At 48.8% G+C, this 21594-nt stretch overlaps 9 protein-coding genes across 9 annotated transcripts; 6 read left to right on the top strand and 3 right to left on the bottom strand.

The window, feature by feature from the left end:
- Window positions 1-119: 119 nt before the first annotated feature.
- Window positions 120-1490, top strand: LDX57_000183 (F-box protein; the record flags this gene model as incomplete). Its single annotated transcript, XM_046081831.1, has 1 exon — window positions 120-1490. One exon carries the CDS (start codon window positions 120-122, stop codon window positions 1488-1490), a length of 1371 nt encoding a protein of 456 aa, XP_045937787.1.
- Window positions 1491-3224: 1734 nt separating this feature from the next.
- Window positions 3225-3958, top strand: LDX57_000182 (uncharacterized protein; the record flags this gene model as incomplete). Its single annotated transcript, XM_046081830.1, has 2 exons — window positions 3225-3336; window positions 3390-3958. 2 exons carry the CDS (start codon window positions 3225-3227, stop codon window positions 3956-3958), a joined length of 681 nt encoding a protein of 226 aa, XP_045937786.1.
- Window positions 3959-4358: 400 nt separating this feature from the next.
- LDX57_000181 (uncharacterized protein) lies at window positions 4359-5024 on the top strand (the record flags this gene model as incomplete). Its single annotated transcript, XM_046081829.1, has 2 exons — window positions 4359-4728; window positions 4795-5024. 2 exons carry the CDS (start codon window positions 4359-4361, stop codon window positions 5022-5024), a joined length of 600 nt encoding a protein of 199 aa, XP_045937785.1.
- Window positions 5025-5125: 101 nt separating this feature from the next.
- On the bottom strand, window positions 5126-6400 carry LDX57_000180 (uncharacterized protein; the record flags this gene model as incomplete). Its single annotated transcript, XM_046081828.1, has 5 exons — window positions 5126-5522; window positions 5588-5730; window positions 5781-6002; window positions 6058-6162; window positions 6224-6400. The coding sequence occupies 5 exons, from the start codon at window positions 6398-6400 to the stop codon at window positions 5126-5128; spliced, it is 1044 nt and encodes a 347-aa protein (XP_045937784.1).
- A 1046-nt stretch (window positions 6401-7446) lies between these two features.
- LDX57_000179 (putative amino acid permease) lies at window positions 7447-9386 on the top strand (the record flags this gene model as incomplete). The annotated part of the gene is made up of 7 exons (XM_046081827.1): window positions 7447-7584; window positions 7637-7707; window positions 7768-7881; window positions 7941-8404; window positions 8467-8490; window positions 8544-8869; window positions 8952-9386. 7 exons carry the CDS (start codon window positions 7447-7449, stop codon window positions 9384-9386), a joined length of 1572 nt encoding a protein of 523 aa, XP_045937783.1.
- A 543-nt stretch (window positions 9387-9929) lies between these two features.
- Window positions 9930-10347, top strand: LDX57_000178 (uncharacterized protein; the record flags this gene model as incomplete). Its single annotated transcript, XM_046081826.1, has 3 exons — window positions 9930-10017; window positions 10085-10199; window positions 10269-10347. 3 exons carry the CDS (start codon window positions 9930-9932, stop codon window positions 10345-10347), a joined length of 282 nt encoding a protein of 93 aa, XP_045937782.1.
- A 4511-nt stretch (window positions 10348-14858) lies between these two features.
- LDX57_000177 (terpene synthase family protein) lies at window positions 14859-15902 on the bottom strand (the record flags this gene model as incomplete). Its single annotated transcript, XM_046081825.1, has 4 exons — window positions 14859-15378; window positions 15434-15684; window positions 15740-15768; window positions 15830-15902. 4 exons carry the CDS (start codon window positions 15900-15902, stop codon window positions 14859-14861), a joined length of 873 nt encoding a protein of 290 aa, XP_045937781.1.
- Window positions 15903-17512: 1610 nt separating this feature from the next.
- Window positions 17513-18803, top strand: LDX57_000176 (GNAT family N-acetyltransferase). The gene is made up of 2 exons (XM_046081824.1): window positions 17513-17713; window positions 17782-18803. The coding sequence occupies exon 2, from the start codon at window positions 17945-17947 to the stop codon at window positions 18626-18628; it is 684 nt and encodes a 227-aa protein (XP_045937780.1). The 5' UTR covers window positions 17513-17713; window positions 17782-17944; the 3' UTR covers window positions 18629-18803.
- Window positions 18804-19467: 664 nt separating this feature from the next.
- On the bottom strand, window positions 19468-20924 carry LDX57_000175 (uncharacterized protein). Its single transcript, XM_046081823.1, has one exon. It carries the CDS (start codon window positions 20721-20723, stop codon window positions 19791-19793), a length of 933 nt encoding a protein of 310 aa, XP_045937779.1. The 5' UTR covers window positions 20724-20924; the 3' UTR covers window positions 19468-19790.
- Between the last annotated feature and the right edge of the window lie 670 nt (window positions 20925-21594).

The following is a 21594-nucleotide window of genomic DNA, read 5'->3' as shown; positions in this document are numbered from 1 at the left end:
ATCCCAACCCCTAGGGTGCCCCGTGCGCGCGGAAGATCCAGCGGGAAAGCGACGAGATCTCCACATCATTCGCTCACCATCAGAATCTGCCTATCAGGCTGCGCTCGTTCCCCAAGACAATGGATGGGCCATTCATCAACAGCCTCCCCAATGAATTGCTCACTTGGATCTTCGAGATCACACCCCCCGATGCCGATCGTAGCCGACCGGGCTACACGGCCTGGCATCGAAGATTGGAGTATTATCCATGGCTACGGTTCATGCTAGTCTGTCGGCGATGGCGAATCGTTGGCGAGAGACTTCTCTATCGCAAGCTGTCGCTCAGTATTCTTGACGAACCGTCGGCAAGGATGGCCTTCGTGACAGAAAGGCCTCACATCTGCAGATTCGTCAGGGATTTTCGTCTTACTGTTTCAAGCAAACCCGTGGAGAAGGATACCCTAGACTTGCTGCAAAAGTTCAACTCTGTGCGCAGATTGAGCTTGACTGGTCGCCCTTTTAAGATAGGCCGGCCGATTCTTGAACTTATTCGAACAATGCGCCTGACTGAGGTGTCGCTGAGCGACCTGCCGTCCTTGAACATGATATTTGAGTTTTTCGATATGTCCACACTGACACATTTGTCGGTTTCTTCGTTGGACTGGAGCAAACCAATCAACCCCAGGGCGTCTGGCGATGAGAAACAGGGACCAAAGTTGGGAGATGAGAGTGTACCGAACTCTTCAACTTCCTCAAACCCGCCAACCACCACCCTCCCCGAGAATGCTGATGATACGGCGTTGACCACGGCCTTGGATGAACTTCTTCCACTCAGTCGACAGAAGACATCCGAGATTAAATCTATCCATTTTTCACGTCCTTCGACTGGTGTCACCGTGGCACGGCAACTGTTCCTATGGCCTGCCGCACTCGAAGAGGTGAAAATTAGCTTATTAACCCCGTCGAATACATACGAAGAGTACACAGGTGAGGGCGTACAGCGTCTTCTCCTGCCGCAATGCCACTCCCTCAAAAAGATTGATATCGGCGTCATGACACAAGGAAGCGACGGTATTCCAAATTTGAAATCTTTCTCCTGCCTCGAGGAATTGACAATCTCTGCATACAACCTGTTTCATGATTCTCCTGAGCGTGCGCATGAGAAGCTCTCGATACCTTCGCTAAGACGTTTAGTGATCAGTTTCTCCACAGAGGAACTGTGGTCTGAGTCGTTGAATGATTTCGGGGAGAACGAATTACTTTGGATGGAGGAATTCATCGAGCTCGTGAGAAACGCACCGGAAACATCTAAACTGAGGAATATCTATATTCGCTTCAGACCTCAGCCGACATATCCGCCTCGCGACGACGTTGATGAATGGCCCTGGGATATGTTTGAGGAGTTGGCTGAGCTTAGTGAGGAATATGGTATAACCCTAGGATATGACCCGGCCGAATTCACCAAACGACAATTTTCGGAGAAATACCAATCACCTTCGGATAGTGAATGAAGAAGAACGAACTATGATTGATCCTTGCAGTACCCCATTCGTCTAGAACATTTTCTGTTCATTTCAATGTTGTTTCATGCAGGCAGAAATATATATATGTTTAGGTCAGCCTAACTTTAAGCGTCATTATTCGGCACATCCCCAAGTCGACGTAAATTCGGTCAATAAGTCCAAATAACTATCTAGCCGTAGTTCCAGGTTCAAAATGACCCGTTAATTCTCCTGTTATCATCCTAGCGATCTGGCTCGCAACGCCGTAGATGACGTCACTGCTCACCACTAGGTGGCTGAGTCATTATCTGCCAGAGGCGCTAGACCTGGACAGGCTAGCCCATCATATAGACGAGACGGAGTTCCGTTCAAAACGCCCCGAAATCCGACTGAGTCTCTCCAGGCGGCGGGATTCGGACGATATAGTCCCCTACACCGATCGCGATGTCGTGTCCGTCAGAAAGAAAACCAGATTGCATTCTCCTCGAATTTAGAGACGAGAATGCCCAGATATACCCCTGACGGCTCTAATATGCTTCCTAGCGCACGCAGCTCTGCCGCCTATGGGCACGCCTGCACAGCTTGCGCTCAGGCCAAGTGTAGATGCTTGCCTAGTGCGTCTGGTGGGAAATGTCAAAGGTGACTGGACAGGCCCAAATATACTAGGCAGTCGAAGCTGACAGTTATAGATGTAACCGATTAAATAAAGAATGTGTCCAGTCAACGAGAAAAAGGCACCCGAAGGCGCCGTCCAGAACGGCTCAGTTGGAGCACAAAGTGGACAGCTTGCTATCGCTCCTAAGCGCGTCGGGATCAACGAATGAAACAAGTGTTCGAAGGCCGATTCAATCGGAATCCATGGCGCAGAGGATCCCGTCTCATGAGCCGATCGGAGTGGGAGCGACTTCTGACTATGACTGGAATGCGACCGAACCGCTTGAGTCGAGTAGTGAAATAGACAAGCTCGATTACGAGGAAAGTCTTTTGAGCTCATTTCGCGTGAAAAAGCTACCGTGTTTCCCGTTTGTTCATATACCAGAGGCGACATCGGTAACGGAGTTCAAAAAGCAGTCCCCATTCCTTTGGCGTTGTATAGAGGTCACGGAATCCAGGGATGTCGTCGCTGTTGGCGACCTTACTACGCGCCTACGTCGCGAGATCTCACACGCAGTGTTGGTTGAATTGGATAAGACTCTAGATTTACTTCAGGCGATTCTGGTCTATCTTGCCTGGTTAGTGTATCTTATACTATCTTTGGCACATGATTAACAAGATCCAGGATCACATATGAAAGTTTTCCCCTTAAGTCTTCGTTGTGCATGTATTCCCAGCTTGCAAACGGCTTGATCATCGAACTAGGCCTGACTAACCCTCCTCCCGGGGATCCGGAGTTTGGCACTTTCAATCAAATTTCATTAGGCCAGAGTCAGCTTCAATCTCTCCGGCCTCGGCTTTCCGAAACACGCACCATGAATGAGAGAAGGGCAGTGCTGAGCTTCTTTGTCCTAAGTTCGATGTGAGCACATGGCTTCTTGATTTGAACTTGCATATGTGCAGCTAATATGAACTAGGATATCGCAATACTTGGGCCGAATGGACCCTCTGCGATGGACTCCCCATATGACGAATTGCCTGGACGTATTGAATAGAAACCCAGAGACCGCAAACGATGCTGTCCTTGTTCAACTCACTCGGGCACGTCTTCTCGCGGGAAAACTGTCTGATGGGCCATGGAATGACAGAATGCTCTCCGATGATGGGTTTTCCCGGGCCCCGTCATCGTTTTATCTCTCTGCGTTCAGAGCCGAACTAGAGAGGATCAGAGCTGAGATACCCACTGAACTGCAGAATAACAGTATGTAATCTGCTCTGAGGGCCACCGTTGATCTTTCACTCACGAAACACCAGAACCTATTTTCTTTCATCTATACCATACCGAGGTCAGCATTTATGAACCCGCTCTCCTAAAGGCGACCACCGGTGAAGACGACCTGAAGCGCTTGGATTACCTCTATGCTTGTTTACGCGCGGTCAAATGCTTCTTTGACCTGGTCCTGTCCATCCCGTCCGCCCACTTTGCCTCGTTCCCGTTAACCCACATCATTCAAATCGCACATTGCTTTGTCACCCTGTTTCGTCTATCCACTCTCGACCTTCCAGGATGGGATAGGGCCATCGTGCGCCGCACAGCAGATATATTGGACCTCGCACATCAGGTCGCCGAGAAATGGCACGAAGTCGCCGAGATAGTGGGAAATAAGAATAAATCTCTCCACCGACATGCATACTCTGGTCTAGGTGCTATGATGTATAAGTTGAAAGATGGATGGGCAGCTAAGCTGGATCCGTCTCAAAGCAGCGCCCCCAATCAAAACAACATGAATGCAGGCGAGGGCCAGTTGGATATGGACGCTTTGTTTGGCTCTCCCGAAAGTGCGTGGCTGTTGGATGCGTTTTTCTCGGGTGGCATATTTTGATTCCTTCTTCTCCCGGAGATCGAGGGATGCGCGGATCAGGAATCAAGTAAGGGGTGAATACTTAAATATCGAGAATTCCGTAACTTCAAATTTTTTTCAGGCCAACCGATTACTAGGACATCAGTGCATCAGCGCTAGGATCACGCCGTCACTGCCGAGACTGACCAAACCCTACGCTGGGCAGTAGAGCGGAGCTACGAATCAATTCGCGTCCAATAAACATGCTTTATAACGGAGCCATTGTTCCGGCTTCTATACCCTTGTCATCCTTCCTGCAGTTAAACAGGCACAGATGAATTGAAATAAATGCCAGCCCATATAAGTGCCACAAAACCTCCCCTTCCTGCCCTTTTTCTCACCTCACAAATTCTTTCCACCCGATACCTCCAAATCCGACGCCATGACATCCACACTAAAACTCCAACCCGTCACGCTCGACGACATCCCGTCCCTAACCGATCTCTTCTATGATGCTTTCGGCATCCCTGAAAACCTGCAAATGTTTCCCGACACACCCGGCGTCCGAAAATGGTGGACCGAAGCCAACCGCACCTGGCTCCTTGAAAAGCCCGACTCGCGAATGCTCAAAGTCGTCGACACGCGGCACCCGGGTCGCATAGTCGCGTACGCGAAATGGAACCTTGCGGCGCACAAGTACGAACCGCGATTTCCGCCGTGGCATGAAGAGTCCGATCGCGAGTTGTGTGGTAAATTGTTCGGGATTACACAGGAGCATCGCGAGAAGGTGCTGGGGGAAAGGGAGCATTATTGTGGGTTTTCATGATACGCACGATGGCACTGATTACTGGGGATTGAGCTAATGGGTGTCGGGATAGATTTGGATCTTATCATCACGGCTCCGGAATATCGACGACAAGGCGCTGCATCGCTTCTGGTCCAATGGGGATGTGACCTGGCGGATCAGAATGGGGTCGTTGCTTACTTGGATGCGTATGAGCCTGCTGCTCCACTGTATTACAAGCATGGGTTCGAAAATCAGGTTGACCCGCCGTTGAACTTGGAGTCGAACCTGCCGATGATTCGTGAGCCCCGTTTGAAATATTAGATTTAGGGTTCACGGATCACGGGGTATGGCTGTTGTAGTATCGCAGTCGATTTGACGACATTAAAAAAGTCTCAGATGTGTTCTATTGGTCAAAAGAGTGATTATCTTCGATACGTATCCATCTCGATATACTCTGTTTGTAACGTCCACTCCCTTGTTTCTCGGATGATGAGCTGCTGAGAGTTGTCGCTGCCTTCAGATGCTCCGGTGACGGTCGGGTTCAATTCATCATCGTCCCTGCGCTGCCTGGACTGGGCATGCGATGCAGTATTGGTTGAGTCAACGTAATACGATGCTCCATTCCTTTTGATACCTTGTCCCCATCCTGTATTGAAGGCGACCACGAACGGCTTGAGACACGGCATCGTTGCGGCCATTATGCTGAAGTGTAGAAGGACCTCCGTGGCGATCAATGCGTCGGAAAGTCGTAGTGAAATATCGGTTCCGGAGAATGCGCGGTTTAGGTAGGTTTGTCGGACAATGGAGATGATAATTAGTCTATAGTACACAAGTACGGTCAGTTGAACGGGCTTGTCTGAAACAGCATCGATGAAATGACTCACGTAGCTCGAGTTCCGAAAGCGAAAATAACCGCCACTTTCTGTTTGAACTGCATGCGTATGCCCCAGACCAAGTATACGCTTAATGCCACAAGGAGAGCCTCCGTCACGACATCGATTATGGTAATGCCCTTCCAAGCATTGTTCTGCGTTTTTGTTAGAGTTGTACGGATTTTTCGGGTGAGTTGGCATATACCACTCTTGGGTCCATTCTTTCAATGCCCAGCTGACCCCCAGATTTGCTCAGTATACCAAGGGCGATAATCGAAGCGATTGCCCAAAGTGTCGTAAGAATTTGGGTGGCCTTGCACCATAATAGGTAGGATGGTTCACGACCTAGTCGTTTGAGAAGAAGACACACTGACAGCTTTGCACCGCAGTGACCCGCAATGAAAAGGATATCTGCGCCGAGCAAAGCCTCCAGGGGTCCCTTAGTTGGGGGGTATAGTTTGTATAGGCAGATTTCAACTCACCTTGCCTTCATCCATCAACTGCTCTAACGTAGCCGACTCGGCGGACTGGCCTAAACCATGCGACACACCGTTCATGATCACGCCAACATTCGCTATTCCGAAAGCCTATGGATAGGGGTTAGTCGAGAACAGGGAAGACTTGAGCTCATAATTCTGATGCACTGACACCTCCCACAAACGCTGCCAGATCGTCCCAGCCCAGCGGCCCATTGAGGGCCAATCTCATGTACAATCGGATCAAACAAACAATCACCATCCACGACATGAGCATGGTAGCGGTGATCACCACTAGGCCCCGCTGATCGGTAGACGACACGACATACGCGGCGGGATTGTACATCATAGTGCGCTGCCGGACAGTGGTTGAACGAAAAGTTCAACATCAGTCCTTACAGAATGCAAGAACATTATCTCCTGCTGCGAAATTTTCTCGCAGTTCATCCATCGCGCTCATCTGTTTTTTTCTCATCCCTGTCGACCCAAGGCACGAGGCATTATGAAGCAGGATCTGCCAAGTGATTAAGTGCGATCATTTCCGCCCTCGTGTCATCAAGTCTAACCATGCCCATACTCCGTACTTTTGTCGCACTGTGTGGTCTGCCTTGGCTGGTTTAGGAAATGATTTGCATGAATATACAGGCTAGGACGTAAGAACTTTCTCCCACCAGCACGACAGGATGAAACAGCGTCGCATTCCCTGTGGACTACTAGGCAGGGGTTGTAATTGCGGCGTAGTGAATCGCGCCAAATTATGGCCCTGATCCTCATCTACGCCTTTCCGAAGCGGACGGCGCCGAACCTAAGTGTCTGTTGCCCGTCTATCCGGGCTCCACTGAGGCCCCTCAAACCGTGCGCCGAGAGGCACTAGGAGAATTTGGTTACATCTGGGCTTTCATTGCCCGAAGGTCACATCTTCCCACCCGAGGAAAAAAAAAAAGATCAACAGTACGGAGGTCGGAGAGTTTTTATTAATAATTTGATATTATACTAGACCCTGGTCAGTGCTACTTTGTGGATATTATTTGAAATTGAATTTAAATGTGGCCTGGTCGCACGTACTGTAGGCTAGCTGTCGGAAAGCAGAAGCCGCCGGGCAGTCCTAAATGTCTCGGCCGTGTTAATATACTGTGCCAATGGACTAATCATGCATACTACAGTATAATCCCTGTTGAAGGAGCTAGACAGACCAGGTTGCATGAGTTAGCTATGCAGTGTGGCCGTTCAAAGCTCCCTGCATGTTTGCCCCCTCGTGCTCGACGCGCGGAGTGGTCACAAAAATATTTCTTCAGCCTTCACATCCCCTCACCCTTCCTATCGACTTTCTATTCCATCATATTTTCTTCTTTTATGCTGCGATCGAAACGTTTGATTAAGTGACTTGAAGCCACAATGTGGTCAGACAAACAAGTCCAATCTTCGGCGTATGCCACGTCTCCCGAAGATGGCAGCGTCGGCGTTGGTTCTCGAGGGGGAACGTCGCAGGACAAGAAGGATATGTACCGAGTGGGTAGGGACCAAGAATTGAATGTGTGTATGATATCTGTTTGCGAGAGTTGAAGACGACTCCTAACGTTCGCAGCGAAACTTTCGCTTTCTGTCAGTTCTAGGATTCAGTGCTGTGCTCATGTGCACCTGGGAAGCCATCCTTTAGTTCGTACTTCCATGCCATCGACACATTGCGGGACATCGCCCGTTTCTGACTACTCGAAGTGGCGCTTCTTTCGGCCTGACAAATGGAGGAAAGGGAGGAATGATATACACTTATATTGCGGGACTGTTGGGATTTAGCTTCCCCATCTTGTCGATGGCAGAGATGGCATCCATGTGAGTTGATGGTCTTTGTCCACGTTGATTCCGACCATTGGGTTAATGTGGATCGCTAGGGCACCGACATCCGGAGGTCAATATCACTGGGTATCCGAGTTTGCACCCCCCAGTTGTCAATGCATCTTGAGCTACTTCACGGGCTGGGTCTGCGTGCTGGGCTGGCACACGGGAATTGCGGGCTGCTCGTACACAGTGGCCAACATGATGGTCGGCATTGTCGCGATTAATTACCCTGATTCTTACACTTACCAGCCGTGGCATGTTACTTTGCTTGTCATTGCCGTGGCCTTGGTAGCCCTGTTCTTCAACACTTTTCTCGCGCAGAAGTTGCCATTGATTGAAGGCATCATTTTGATCATTCACTGCTTTGGCTTTTTTGCCATCCTTATTCCGCTATGGGTTCTTTCGCCAACCACGCCGGCGTCGGAGGTCTTCGGATCAATTGAGGATCGAGGAGGTTGGGGCAATAACGGACTTGCTTGTTTGGTCGGCCTTACTGGCCCGATGATGGCGTTGATTGGTATGCATACACCTTGACCGATTGATATTATGGACACCTCGCTAATTGCCGTATGCGTTCAGGGCCCGATTCTGCAGTCCATATGTGTAAGTGATGCCTACTTCTGTGAACACAACGATCAAGATGCTGACTTCAGTAGCCGAGGAAATCCGAGATGCATCGCGAGTTCTACCCATGGGTATGCTTTGGACTTTGATTATCAACGGCTCCACTGGTCTCGTCATGATCATCACCTTCGCCTTCTGCGTTGGGGACATTGACGAGGTTATGCAAACCAAGACCGGCTTTGAATTCATTCAGGTCTTCCTCAACTCGACCGGGTCCGTTCGAGCAGCAACAGGAATGACGTGTATCATCATGGTGATGCAGTTCTGTGCGGCGGTCAGCAACGTCGCCACGACATCTCGACAGGTATATGCATTCGCTCGCGACAAGGGTCTTCCTTTTTCGGATTTCTTCGCCCAGGTAGGTGTCCGTCCGTCCCGAGGGTTGATGCTCGGATGAAACATTTTAATAACCGAGGTTTCTTATCTGACCCTCGATACAGATTAATCCCACCTTCACTGTCCCTCTTAACGCTCTCTTCGCCAGTGGTGTCATTGTTGCTCTCCTTGCTCTGATTAACATCGGTTCCGCCGTCGCCTTCAACGCGATCATGTCGCTTGGAACGGCTGCCCTGTTTTCATCATACATGATCTCCATCACCTGCGTGCGTATTCGGCGGTGGCGTGGACAGCCTCTGCCCCCGGCACGATGGAGCATGGGCCGGTTCTCGCCGTTCGTGGATACCGTCTCGGTTCTCGTCTTGGCGATTATCTGGGTCTTCACCTTCTTCCCGATGACGCGAGAAGTCGATCCTGAGACCATGAACTGGGGGATTTTGATCTACGGCGCCGTCACGATATTCTCGATGGTGTATTATTTTGCGTACGCGAAGAAGGTGTACAAAGGGCCTGTTACGAGGGTTAAAGTCATGGAGTAGAGTGCTAGATCGTGATATAACTAACACCAGGCACGTTAGGTAGTGGATACCCAGGAATATGCCACCTGTCCAGCAACGCAATATGATATAATAGATCTCGCCATCCCTCCATCGTTATTCCCCGGGATATCGTCACGGAGCATTGTTCAGCAAATGGCGAGACCCCTCAGAGCTGGATAATTCGGGCATTACGCTTGGCTGACATAACCGTCCCAGGCACAAGAGCCCATGGGACTGAAGCTTCTCCACCGCCGAGCATCTTGGCGGCTGCCAGCGCAAATGAGCATCGCAGGTGCAATCGTCATGACGCACGCCAGGAATATGAGCTTGTTCGATTTTCTCCTGGTCGATTTGCGTGAAGAGTTCGGTCTGCGATGTGGTTAATATGATGTAATGCCGAGATTGGGGGATATAAGGAGCTGTTGTGGACATATCTGAACATATCGTTTATCTATTATTTTTTAAATTCGTCTTCATAAATCTTACAACTTATGATCATCTGAGAAATCTACTCTTATCGACTGAATCATATCTTCCAGAAAAATGGATCTCGCCCAGAAGCACGGACACCTCAAGAATGAGCCCCGACACCCCTTAGAGTCGCAGCAGCCCCACGTGGATTCTCAAAGTGGTATGTCTTCTGAAACACTCAATAATTTTATTGACAAGAGAGAGTTCTAATTACGGCCACTCGACAGAGGTCAACAACCTCTTAGGCAGCTTCGGCCATCCCCAGAACGACCACCCCGATCGGAGATCTAGTGGCGCCGGCAACATGGGAAACCTCGTGCAACAGGCGCGAGAGATGACTGGGTAGGATATTCCATATTCTTGAATATCGAAGGGTCAATGAAGAGCTCTACTAACCATTCATGAATGAAGGCGCAACTCCGGCGAGCTATCTGATAAAAAGAACTCGCAATCTGATGCGTTTACCGAAGGGATTAGGGAGCAGCGATAGTTCTGATGCGTTCGTTTTGAAACATAATGCTGAACTTATATTATGGCGGTTGTACTTTTTTTTAGGTTTATATACGATGAGTTATGTGATACCATGTATAGGATAATGGGGTATTAGAAGCAGTTAAATTGCCAAGAACTTCATTATAAAAATGCATTATGCCGATGAGCATTTACCTGGAGAAGAACTTCTCTCTATCTTTCAAAATTGTGTGATTATGTTTTTAGGGGACCCTACTTTAAGTGGGTTCTTCTATCTCAAATATAGGCTTTTGTGATGAAGAAGAGATAATCTTGAGACCTGGCGGTGTCTGCGCCCTGCATAGCAGTGTGGTTGCCCATCCCTTGACTTTGACAATACCCACATTCAGTGGAATTCCCAAGCCCTTGAGATGGGATTGCCCCTTCCTTGAGTCCCTCTCGGATAGACCCACCCACGCGTGGACTGTAGTTATGGAGGATAGAAGGCGTACAGTGCCCGTCGAAGGGGTAGGATAGCGAATATGTCTACAGACCATTGTACCAGCGTGGTATGTGCACTGATTAACTGGCCTGAGGCAATTCCGGTGGTTGATAAAACATATCATTTGTTCGGTTTTAAATGAGCCTAGCCCGATTTTCAATTGGACGTTGATCATACTGTACGTCGCAGCCTTGAACTTCTCACCGGGGCCCTCTCCTTGCAGCAAGGCCCCTTGTAAACCGTGGGTGGCTATGCCAGTCCAGGTTCCCTTCCTGTTGTCCCTCTATTTTCTTTTGAATGAAACGCGCGCCGGGCCGGAGACCTCGTTCACATTCCAGCCATGTGTTATGGAGTGTTCCCGGGTCACGTTCCTTAATTACCCCTACCTTCCCAGTATGAACTTGCGGGCGGTGGCTTACGGTGTTGTCGTTGTTTGATGTCGATCCTGCAATGCTTGCGCCGGCTTTCCTCTTTTCTGGGGTCAAACCTTCCCAGCCGCCCGCAATATGACGGACGGCTCATAATGAATGTAGCTTTACTGACGACCTTTTGAACATGAATGATCTGTTAACCTCGCCGGCACTAAAATAGACGGCATATACCTAGAGAGTGACTTGATTGAGTGGCCACCGATTGTGGTAATCCTTCAAGAAAGCTACGGCCACATTGACCTTTGGAATTAATACTTGAGAAGTCTGGAATGTACAATTTTGATTGTTCTCTGACCTTAGGATTATATGAGCGCTCCGGAGGCTGAACAAACCTTTCAAGAAAGCCTGTCTAGGCTCAAAATGTACCAAACGTGATTGAAACCAAGCCGACTACTATATACAATCAAAGACATTAGTCCCCAGTAGCATAACTATTATGGTTTATGCATTTTGTTATTTTGTGTTTGCTCTATACGTGGGCTTGCTACTTTGTATGAGTTAGGACATTACTATATATAGACATATCACAGTAGTAGATGTGTGTTTGCTACCATATGTGGGTTTGCTCTGTACCTTGCTCTATATACCCGCTTACCCCTTCAGGTCAGCAGGTGCTGTATTGTGTAAACAGGTGAGATCAAAATCTATAAACTCCCTAGTTAATCATATGAGATGGCGGCGCAATTGGCCCAACATGCTTGTATTACATAGAAACACCCATGTTTCCAGGGTCATGGGATAGCAGTGCCTCCATACGAATTAGAAAAATACCTGAATGACTCATGTAGCATAATCAGTTATCACTGTAAGCCAGTGGAATGCCATTGGTCACCTCTGCAAGCTCGCCCCCACTGGGGCTTTGCCCACTTGTGCATGCCATGGCCGCATCACCGTAAGCTGAACTGCGAGTACCTGTGAGTGCCAAGGCAGGCCTTGCAGACAGGATTCATGCCCCTAGTTACTTGTGGCAGCGCTTACATCGACCAAGTACACGAATGTACTGTTTTCGGTTCGAATCAAAATTGCCGCGTGTACTTCATTGCTAGTCCTGCCTGACAGTTTCATAAATGATCTCTTTTCTAACCCGCGTGAGCGAGCTGCTCTCACTTCGTGGTCGCTTGTCCTCGAATATTGTGCTAAATAACCAGCGATAAAAACAAAACAACAGCAACTTGGGAAAATGACGGACACGGCAAATGACGCTTCTCTTCCGGGACACTCAAATGAAACTCGGCAGCCGAAACTTTACATTACATGTGGAGTTTTCATGGTGTTGAGTACAGTTGCAGTTGCACTGCGATTTGCCTCACGAAGGCTTGTCCGTATCAAATGGCATCGCGAAGACACACTTATGCTGCTTAGCTGGATGTGCTTTATTGCATATGCCATCATTACTATTGGTAAGCCTTCTTTTGGGAAGATTAGGTCTCATTGTCTAACGACTGGACAACAGCCGATGTGCGATTCGGTGGAGTCGGTCTGCACCAAGCGAGTGTAGTGCGAACTGACCCCAACACTCTGCAGTTCTGGGCAAAGTACCTCCTCGCCCTGGTATATCTCTATCTTTTGTGTGTTGTGCTCCCGAAATTAGCTATCATAAGTATGTATCTCTCAATCTTCGGGAGCTGCCGAGTATTTCAGATTATCTGTTATATCACTGGGGCGATAGTTATCGCGAACTTCTTCGCCGTAGCCGGGGCGGGTTTTGCGATTTGTATCCCCCTCAACTATCTCTGGGACAAGAGCATTGACGGCCATTGCTTTGATATTAACGCTTGGTTTCGGTGGGCACGTCTTGTCAACGTTCTTTCAGACGGTGTTCTATTGATATTGCCTATTCCGTATATCCTGCGGCTGCAGATGGCAGTTCGACTGAAGCTAGGTCTTCTGTTTACATTTTTCATAGGAGGACTGTAAGTGAATTGTTATTGTTGAACCTTGCTCCCTCCCTTCCCCCCGACGAATTCCTTCTCTTCATATGACTGTACGGTAAACTGAATGATTAAATCTTTAGTGGTCTGGTCGCCACAATCCTCACCATAACAGCGGTTTCGAACACCGACGCCGTCGATGACAACACATGGACTGGTGCAGAGATTATGTTCTGGAGTGTGGTTGAGACTGGAACCTACGTCGTCGCTCCGTGTCTCGTGTCTTACAAACCTCTCGCCAGACTTCTGTGGCGAACGGTTAGGAGAGAGAAAGCTGCCACCTATTGGAACGATCAAAAGGCATATATAGGATCCGACACGCGACTAAAGGGAAAGAGACATAGTCAGGATGGCATGGTTGATTTGGTTGATGTTGAGAGAGCGGACCTTTCAACATGGAAAACCAATTCTTTAGGGAGTGGGGTCACTGAGCGAGAGTTTACTTTAAAGTAACTCCAGGGGAGTACTACGTCTTGAGTGATCGAAAGTGAAGTCTTAAGCGTCTAGGTTCTTAATTGGGTTGTGGCTTTTGTTTCCACTTCGATCTGTGCCACCTTAGCCCTTCCTGCATAAACACCCAATTTAACCAAGATGAATGTGTGCCTTTTAGATCCAGGCAAAGCAACGACGAGATTCAACCCAATACGTGCATCATTTGGTACTTTAAACGCCTTCATCATTGTCCTAACCGGCCTATGGCCTCCCATATATTCGAAAGAGACCTTGTTTAAGAACTCAATTTTCACAAAGTCTGTTATGTAGACTCTCCTCTTAGTGATGCAATCCAGCGTCATGTGGATCAAGGAGTACAATACCTTTGATAGACACGCCACCTGTTTCGCGTTATTTCAATACTATACCACTCAATATCCCTATCGTCTGGACGAGCAGAGCGTTCAAGCGCAAGAAAGAGACCATACGCTCTTACACATGCAGGCAAGTGGGGCGCCCATATATCAAGTTGAGAACCAACGTTGGGTGAAATAAGGTTGTCAAGATCCCGGTACCGTCTAGAAAGACTAGAAAGACAATGCAGAGGCAGACGCCAGCTAAAGCTAGAATACAGGGAGACCTCCTGGAACCATGAAAAAGCAAATTTAGGAGACCGATCACTCGAGACGACTGTACCATTTGGGACAATCTGTTGGTCATTGTGGTTCTACGCCTTGCCATTCCGTGGCTCGCTAGAAGCATGCTTCACCGTCCGAAAGGATAACCAAATTTCACGATAAGTGTCAGTGGGTCACACCGACTAGATTGGAGCTTGAGTGATCCAGTTTCTATCGGCAGCGTTTCTTACGAATCTCAGGTCGGAAAGCTTGAGATCCTCAGTAAGCCTAGACAGCGGCTGGGTGGCCTGACAGAAAGCTCTGACGCGATATCAAACAAAGTAAAAACTTGGTTATAGTTTCGGTAACCTTTCTAATGCGTCAAAATGGCTAGTGGACCCTCTATAAAGTAAATTGAATACGATCCACTTGAATTCAGCCCAGCCTAAGGCACCCCGAATCAATTTGACAAGCTTGAAAAAAGCTCAGCGGACCGGCGCTTTCAAACGTGAGTCGACTTTTGGTTGAGATGAGATTGGAAATACGGCATTTAACAAACGAGAGACAAATAAACTAAGGTAGAGAGCAAATGTTGCTTTCTAGATACACGAAAAGTGGAGAAAGCGCAACACCGAGTTTCAAAGCAAAAGTCGGCCAATCCCCCAGAAAATCGAACCAATCGTTGCGATTCCCAAGACCGGCCATTGAAGGGCCTGCAGAGGCAATTTTCCGTAATGACTAACGTCAACCATTCCGTGTCCTTTTCCGTACCGAGCTGAGGTCAAAGAAAACAACAAGTTACCAGCTGCTGACTCGACCATTCCTTGAGCGTAGCGGAGCTGTGCTTCCGTCAATCCTGGCATCTCTTCCAACCTCTGCAGAGAGTCTTGTAGCTTGGATTCGTAATCCAGTGCGAGGAGCATGGCGATATTCTTGGTCAGCGGTGGGCTCAAAGACAGTGCCTTTTCCAAATAGTCCACAGAATTTGTAATAGTAGCGTTTTGGACAAGAGATGCGTGTTTCTCTTTGTCATACGAGAATAGATCATTGATGAGTACCATATGATCCGTAGCCTCGTCAATAACCTTATGCAGAGGTCGGATTTCCTCCGCCGTCAACTCTAGCGCATTGCCGAACCGAACGCAAATCGAGATGAAACTAAAAAGAAAATTCAGTCAGCGAAGGATTTAGAAAGCCTTTCGGGGAGATTTACTCCGCAGCAATGTCAATCGCACGGTAGTCCATGAAATCCCGAAGCCCATTGAACTCAGTTCGATGCTGTTTTCGAGTGAAAAGTACAAATGAGGCAAATTTCTCGATAACATCGCAGAGGAGCCCTTGACTGTCCGTTAGGATCTCGGGAGTTAGATGCAAGGCCGCGCATACTCCCTCTTCTGGGGGTGAAATCTCGCGGCGGGCAACCTGTAATAATATCTTGGTGATGTCATCCGTCACTGTGGATACCTGGGAGAAAATCAGTTATATGAGCCTTCTGACCATGTAGTCTAAGGAATCTTACTGTCTCTTCGGTACTATATTCGACAACGTCTAAGAACCAATGTGTAAGATAGAGAGGAAAATATAAAACGGAACAACGGGATCTCTTTACCATCATGAACCCATAGCAACATGAAAAACTGGGCAATGAGCTGGATACGCTGTGATGATGCATTTGGGACCATATAGACTGCCGCATTGACAGCTGAGTCAATGATCCCTTGCTCTCTAGGAGTCGGAGAATAGGAACTTTCAATTTGTGCTGCCGCCGCGAAACCCTCGGGGACAGCCTTGCCCTTCTCAATCCGTAGCAGGTGGATATTAAACAACAGCTGTTCACAAGAACCCCGAGCCTCTCTCCAGTACCGGCACTGACGAGCCACAGGGAATGAGGATGGCCATGGAACACCGGATTGTGTGGGCCTTATACAAACTGAATCGGGTCGACCGCCGGGATTTGCCGAAGGTCCGGTCTCGAGAAAGCGGAAGGCTGGGTTTTGGCGGACAGCGGGTACATGATCACCTGGGAAATATGAAACAGAAATTGGCATAGCCATAGTGACGGCAGAAAAGCTCAGTTAGAAATAGAAATTCAGGATCTTAAGCATTTGAAGACACCTATCTGAGGATATGTAGAGAAGACGACCGGCGGCACATCAGACAGTTCTTATATATTGGCTCTGATCCACTTGACCTTTCATAAGATGCCCCAGTCCGAAGGTTTGAGCTATCTACGTCAGACGCCTCGCTTGGGTAGATTCGTTGAGCCACGACAAAAGGCTCTATCTGTCAGTATCCCAAGCCCAACGGACCACTAGCATAGACTGCCGCAAATCAAAGGCTACTCTTGAGGTGAGTGAGTTTGCACAGCATATGAGCGTGGCATCAGTCCGCCACCGCTATTCAACCTATAAGTAAAACGAAGTGTAGATCGCACATAAGAACTAAAGGCATATACAGAAGCCTGCCATATGTCATGGAAATAACCGCATCTCAAGCAATACCTACTAATCGGGGCGAAGTGCTTCATCCCTACCACAGACATACAAACAGATCTTGGAAATGTAAATGTGGCTCCCCCTAGTTACAGCTTGTGGGGGTCTAGGTAGATCTACACATTCGTCTCAACGGGTTCAACAGCAGGAAATATTGACGTAAAACCTATCATGGATGACGAACGTATTTTCTTCGGTTAGGAGCACATATAATCACGAGATGTAAGGAGGGTTGCTGACTGCCACTCCTAGCAAGCCAATCAGAGGGAAAAGCTACATGCTAAATACATCATAAGTCTACACAGGGGCAATATCCCTAGTCACTCATACATTTAAATGTGGGGGGTTGGGTGATACGCCTTCAAAGTTTTAACTGACAGTAACTAGAGTGATCCACTCCTAAACTTGGCCTTTTGCCGCCATGCTTAGAATTATCGAATGAGAAGGTAGAGATGTCTCCCCTTAATTCCCCGCGGAGACTCATAACTCATTGGTCATTATTTTGAATGGCTAACTTAGTATAGGCCGATAGCTGAGACCTATAGAATCTAGACCCGCTTTTGGCTGCATTTGACGAGAATTCACCAATTGCCATACAGTATAGGCGACCCGTAATGTACGATTTAGAGTATAAATGAGAACATGAACATCTGTGTTTCTAGATTAATAGTAAGTTATGGAGATCAGACATCGAACACCCCACAAGGGCCAGCCGCAACGCCACCTGCGCACCACTAATTAGGATATCGCTGCTTATACAACCAGCACAAGAAAGTTTTGGGAAAGCATAAAACATACATACGGTCTCACAATGACTCCTGGACACCGTTATCGCCAAATGGCTCCTTGCTCAATGTATGTCCTGTCCTGGCTTACCACTTGCCCGGCACTTTCGAGTTCTAACCAAACCTTGATTCCCGAGGATATGGCTATATTGACATGAAGAACACTTTTGATCTATGATACATTCTGATACCTCGAAGAGTTTAAACTCGATTTGCGTAGGTGTGCTATGGCAGTTCAGACTCACTTGGAGATTTAAGTAATTTAGGCTGATCTGCTCATACAGCAGGGTAGTTGAATACGAGAGCCCCGTGTGAGTCATCCACCGCAGCTGGGATCCTGACAGTGAAATCTCTTCACGGTCGACAGAAATCAGCTTAAAGCCTACATCAGAATTAAAGAAGTTTACTTTACTCCTAAATACAGCGCATAGCGACCTTCCACCCAAAATGACCATATCAGACATTGCCCTTCTTCCGGCAACCACTCTCGACCATGAGACCCTCGATGCTCTAATCGATCGCTACAAAACCCTCCGCCTCCGCGCACTAAAAGAAGACCCTGAAGCATTCGGATCGAAATACGAAGATGAACTGAAATTTCCACGAGAGAAATGGCAAGCACGCATCGAAAACCCAAAGGCTCATACACTTATTGCGCTCGAAAATACCACAAGCCCCGGTGCACCCCTCCAAGCCAGCGACAATTCTACCCTATCCGCATTGCTATCGAGAAAATGGGTTGGGACACTTACAATGGTAGGGCCCGAGCCCGTTCCTGGTTCAGGTTTGGGTCAACAGGAGTTATTGAAACTGTTTGACTCGAACCGTTCCGACTCCTGTGGTCCCGAAGCTGACCCCTCGATCCTCGCCTATGTGCTAAATGGAATGTACGTCCTACGAGAGAGCCGAAGGGCTGGCAACGGAAAGCGGCTCCTAGAGGAAGTTGTTGACTATGCCAGAACGGCGGGGGGTGCATCGGGGGCAGCACAAGTGTGGTTGTTCGCGTTCCTGGAGGTGAAGAACAGGTCTGCCGTTGTGTTTTATGAAAAATGTGGGTTTCGGGCATGGGAGGAGGAGGTTTTCTTGCACGGTCGTTATGTTTGGATGATGGAATTTCGTATCACTCCGTGATCCATCTTATAGTTAGGATTCTTTCTGTCTACGTCGGTTGGTTGCAACCTTACTCTGTTCTGAGATGATTGCGGGCTTACCAATATCCCACCGCACATAAAAGCCTAGAGGCCTTTGGAGGCCTCTTTGTTCTAGATCATTCCAGTAACGGCAACTCTATGGCCTACTACTAACCATGGCTCGCATGATATGACAGCCGGACTACCCCATGGGGAGACCCCGCCCATGATGATGTCACCAGGAAGAAATCGATATAAGGTCGCCACGCCCCTCGTATCGCCTCCATTCCAACCAACAAACCTCTCAAACTACTATCATCCTCATTTAAATACTCATAAAAATGTTCCAAACTATCATCGGCCGCTCGAGACCTCAGATCGGCAATATAACTAACCGACTAGGCTCGGTACGTCGCTCGTTACGATAGTCGAGTCAAAGCACACTAATAAAAAAGCAGAGAGACAGCTCTTCCACAACAGGCCAGATCCCTCTTCGCTCCTTGTATGTTCAGCGCGCTGCCTGGATTACTGCAGGTGGAGGGATGGCTGCTACGCTGCAAGGGGTGTATATGATGCTGAGGTCTTTCAGGCATCTAAAGTACATCTAAAAGACTTGACTGTACGAGTTCGTTTATTGCGTCGGCAAAAGGAAAGACAGGAAGTATTATGAAGTGGAGTAAGTGGAACAAAACGAAGAATAACGTTCGAGAAGATGAAAATACGGCATGGCATTGGAAGCGTTGATCACAAATTGTTCATGATCAAGCCTAAGTATTTTTTTGTAAAGTTTCTACGTAACGGTTTCGATATAATTTCCGTTTACTTCCCAGGGTCATTAACCGCGATATTGGCCTTTCGTTCACAACGGTCATTCAGCAACTGGTGCAGATGACCATCAAAAGTAATTCCACCAAGGTATAAAATCTTAAATTAAGGATAGTGTACTGAGAAGCGAATATATACATCCAACCGCACTCTCATTCTAACAAATGCCAAAAAAGACACAATAATAACAACCAAGCCGTGAACAGCCAAGGAAAACACGGGCCATTCAAGGAGAGTCTCGAACCATCAATTCTATAGTACAGCATAAGGCGTTAACACGTTAAGCCATCTGCCCTGTTTGCCGGTGTACATGGACGCAAGGCGCAAGGAAAGAACGCTTAGTTCTTCTTTCCGGGCTTGCCAGGCTTGCCAGGCTTTCCAGGCTTCCCGCCGCCGGTGGTGCTGCCCTTGGTCTTGGTGGGCTGAGAAGCGGCGTTGGTCTTGGTGGGCTCGGCAGCCTTGGTGGTGGTGGTGGGCTGGGGAGCAGGCTGCTGCTGGGCCTTGCCGGTGTCGTACTCCCAGCCGGTGCCGAGGGGACGGTTCTTGTCGGGGACGTGGTCGGGGGTGGTGCCCTTCTTGTAGAGAGGAGTGGTGGGGATCTCGGTGGCGGTGGCAGGGTCGATCAGGTAGACGTTCTTGACCTTGCTGTTCTTCAGGAGAGCCGGCCATTCGAAGTCCCACCAGAAGTTGGTGTCCTTGTTGCTGTAAGGGTACTGGTCCCACCACTGCTCGCCCTCGGAGGTGAAGAAGTAGACGTCACCCTCGCAGCTCTCAGCCAGCGCCTGCGAAATGAGACCGCCACCGAGCCAGTCGGACTTGATCTCCTTGGGAGCGGAGCTGTCGCTGTTCATGGTGGAAGGCTTGGGGACGTTCTTGGGCAGATCCATGCGGTAGGTGTACATCTTGTTGTTGACGTCGTTGTAGGTGACTGGATCCTTGACCTTAGCGCCGATGCCGAAGACGCCGCCAGTCTTGGGCGCGTGGTCCTTGTACCATTTGCGCGCGGTGGTCTCGCCGGCCGCGGCGTTCAGGCGGTAGTAGAACAAGCAGGCCTTGTCCTTGGTGATCTTTAGCTTGTTAATCTGTTCGTTGAAGAACTTGACCGAGATCACGGGCTTCGCAGTGGGCGCACGAGCGGCGAGCGCGTTGCCATCGGGAGCAGCGATGGGGACCAGCTCGGTGGTCACCGGCACGGCGGAGGCGACGCGCAGCAGCAGGAAGATGGTGGCCAGCAGAGCTGCCACGGGGGAAACGGCGATGACGCTTCGCATTTTGGTTGGAATCGGGCCGTCGAGGCTAATTAAGTTTAAAAACTAAGTGGAGTAAAGAATGGCGATCTGTACCTGTACAGGATCAAAAAAGAATGACTGACTCAGTTAGAAAACTGGAACGAAAGACTGAATGAGAGTGAGAGTGTGGAGTGAGTGATGAGAGACTGGAGTAACAGAGCGATCATTCCCATTCTTATAGTTTCCATCCTCGAGGCAAGAATGGGCCGACTGTCAGCATGAGAAGTTTGTCGAGACTCAGAGTAAGACGGTGTGCTATTGACGGGGGCCGAATACATTGGGGGCGAGGTCTGTTTCAAAGTGAGCAGGAATGACTGTAGCTTATGCGTGATCGTCGATAGGATCAGCGTTACACGGGGGTTAGTGGTCTGGCGCTAGAACAGGAACAAGCGTAGCACAGTCTAGGACCATCTTCTACAGGGGCTACTTGATCGACAGAGCCTCTGGTGCCACTTCAAGGGTCACTGCCGCACAACTGAATACGAGTCCACAGGGAAGAGTTCCACTATCAGAACGGCCCCCAAGCGGCTGTCACCAATGCCCTCGACGCGAGCCAGGGGCGCAGCAGTCAGCACACTGTCTTTATTTTTCGGACGCTTGACAGACTTTGACATTCGCTTATGCCGTATGATGTCGAATAGGTCAGTACGCCTGAGAACCCCTGTTTCTCACATTTAATGAAAACAAGGGTTCATCTTACTGTGCGAGGAACAGGGCGCCCATCACGCCATGTGGCAGACGGGGTCGAAGAACCTGCAGGACTGCAGGAGCTAGAACGACTAGTGCGAGCGTAGAAGCTTCCAAATGAGCCGGGCTAGGTCTGAGTCGTGAAGAGTGAGTTCTATTTTGAGTT

This window comes from Aspergillus melleus, assembly GCF_016097325.1.
Source record: "Aspergillus melleus strain CBS 546.65 chromosome Unknown contig1, whole genome shotgun sequence".
Taxonomy (NCBI): Eukaryota; Fungi; Ascomycota; class Eurotiomycetes; order Eurotiales; family Aspergillaceae; genus Aspergillus; species Aspergillus melleus.
Note: the sequence above shows the minus strand (reverse complement) of the source record. Positions and strands in the feature narration are given on the sequence as shown.

Coding starts and splice junctions, on each gene's coding strand:
- LDX57_000176 (XM_046081824.1), top strand. CDS start 17,945: ATGACCATATCAGACATTGCCCTTCTTCCGGCAACCACTCTCGACCAT.
- LDX57_000175 (XM_046081823.1), bottom strand. CDS start 20,723: ATGCGAAGCGTCATCGCCGTTTCCCCCGTGGCAGCTCTGCTGGCCACC.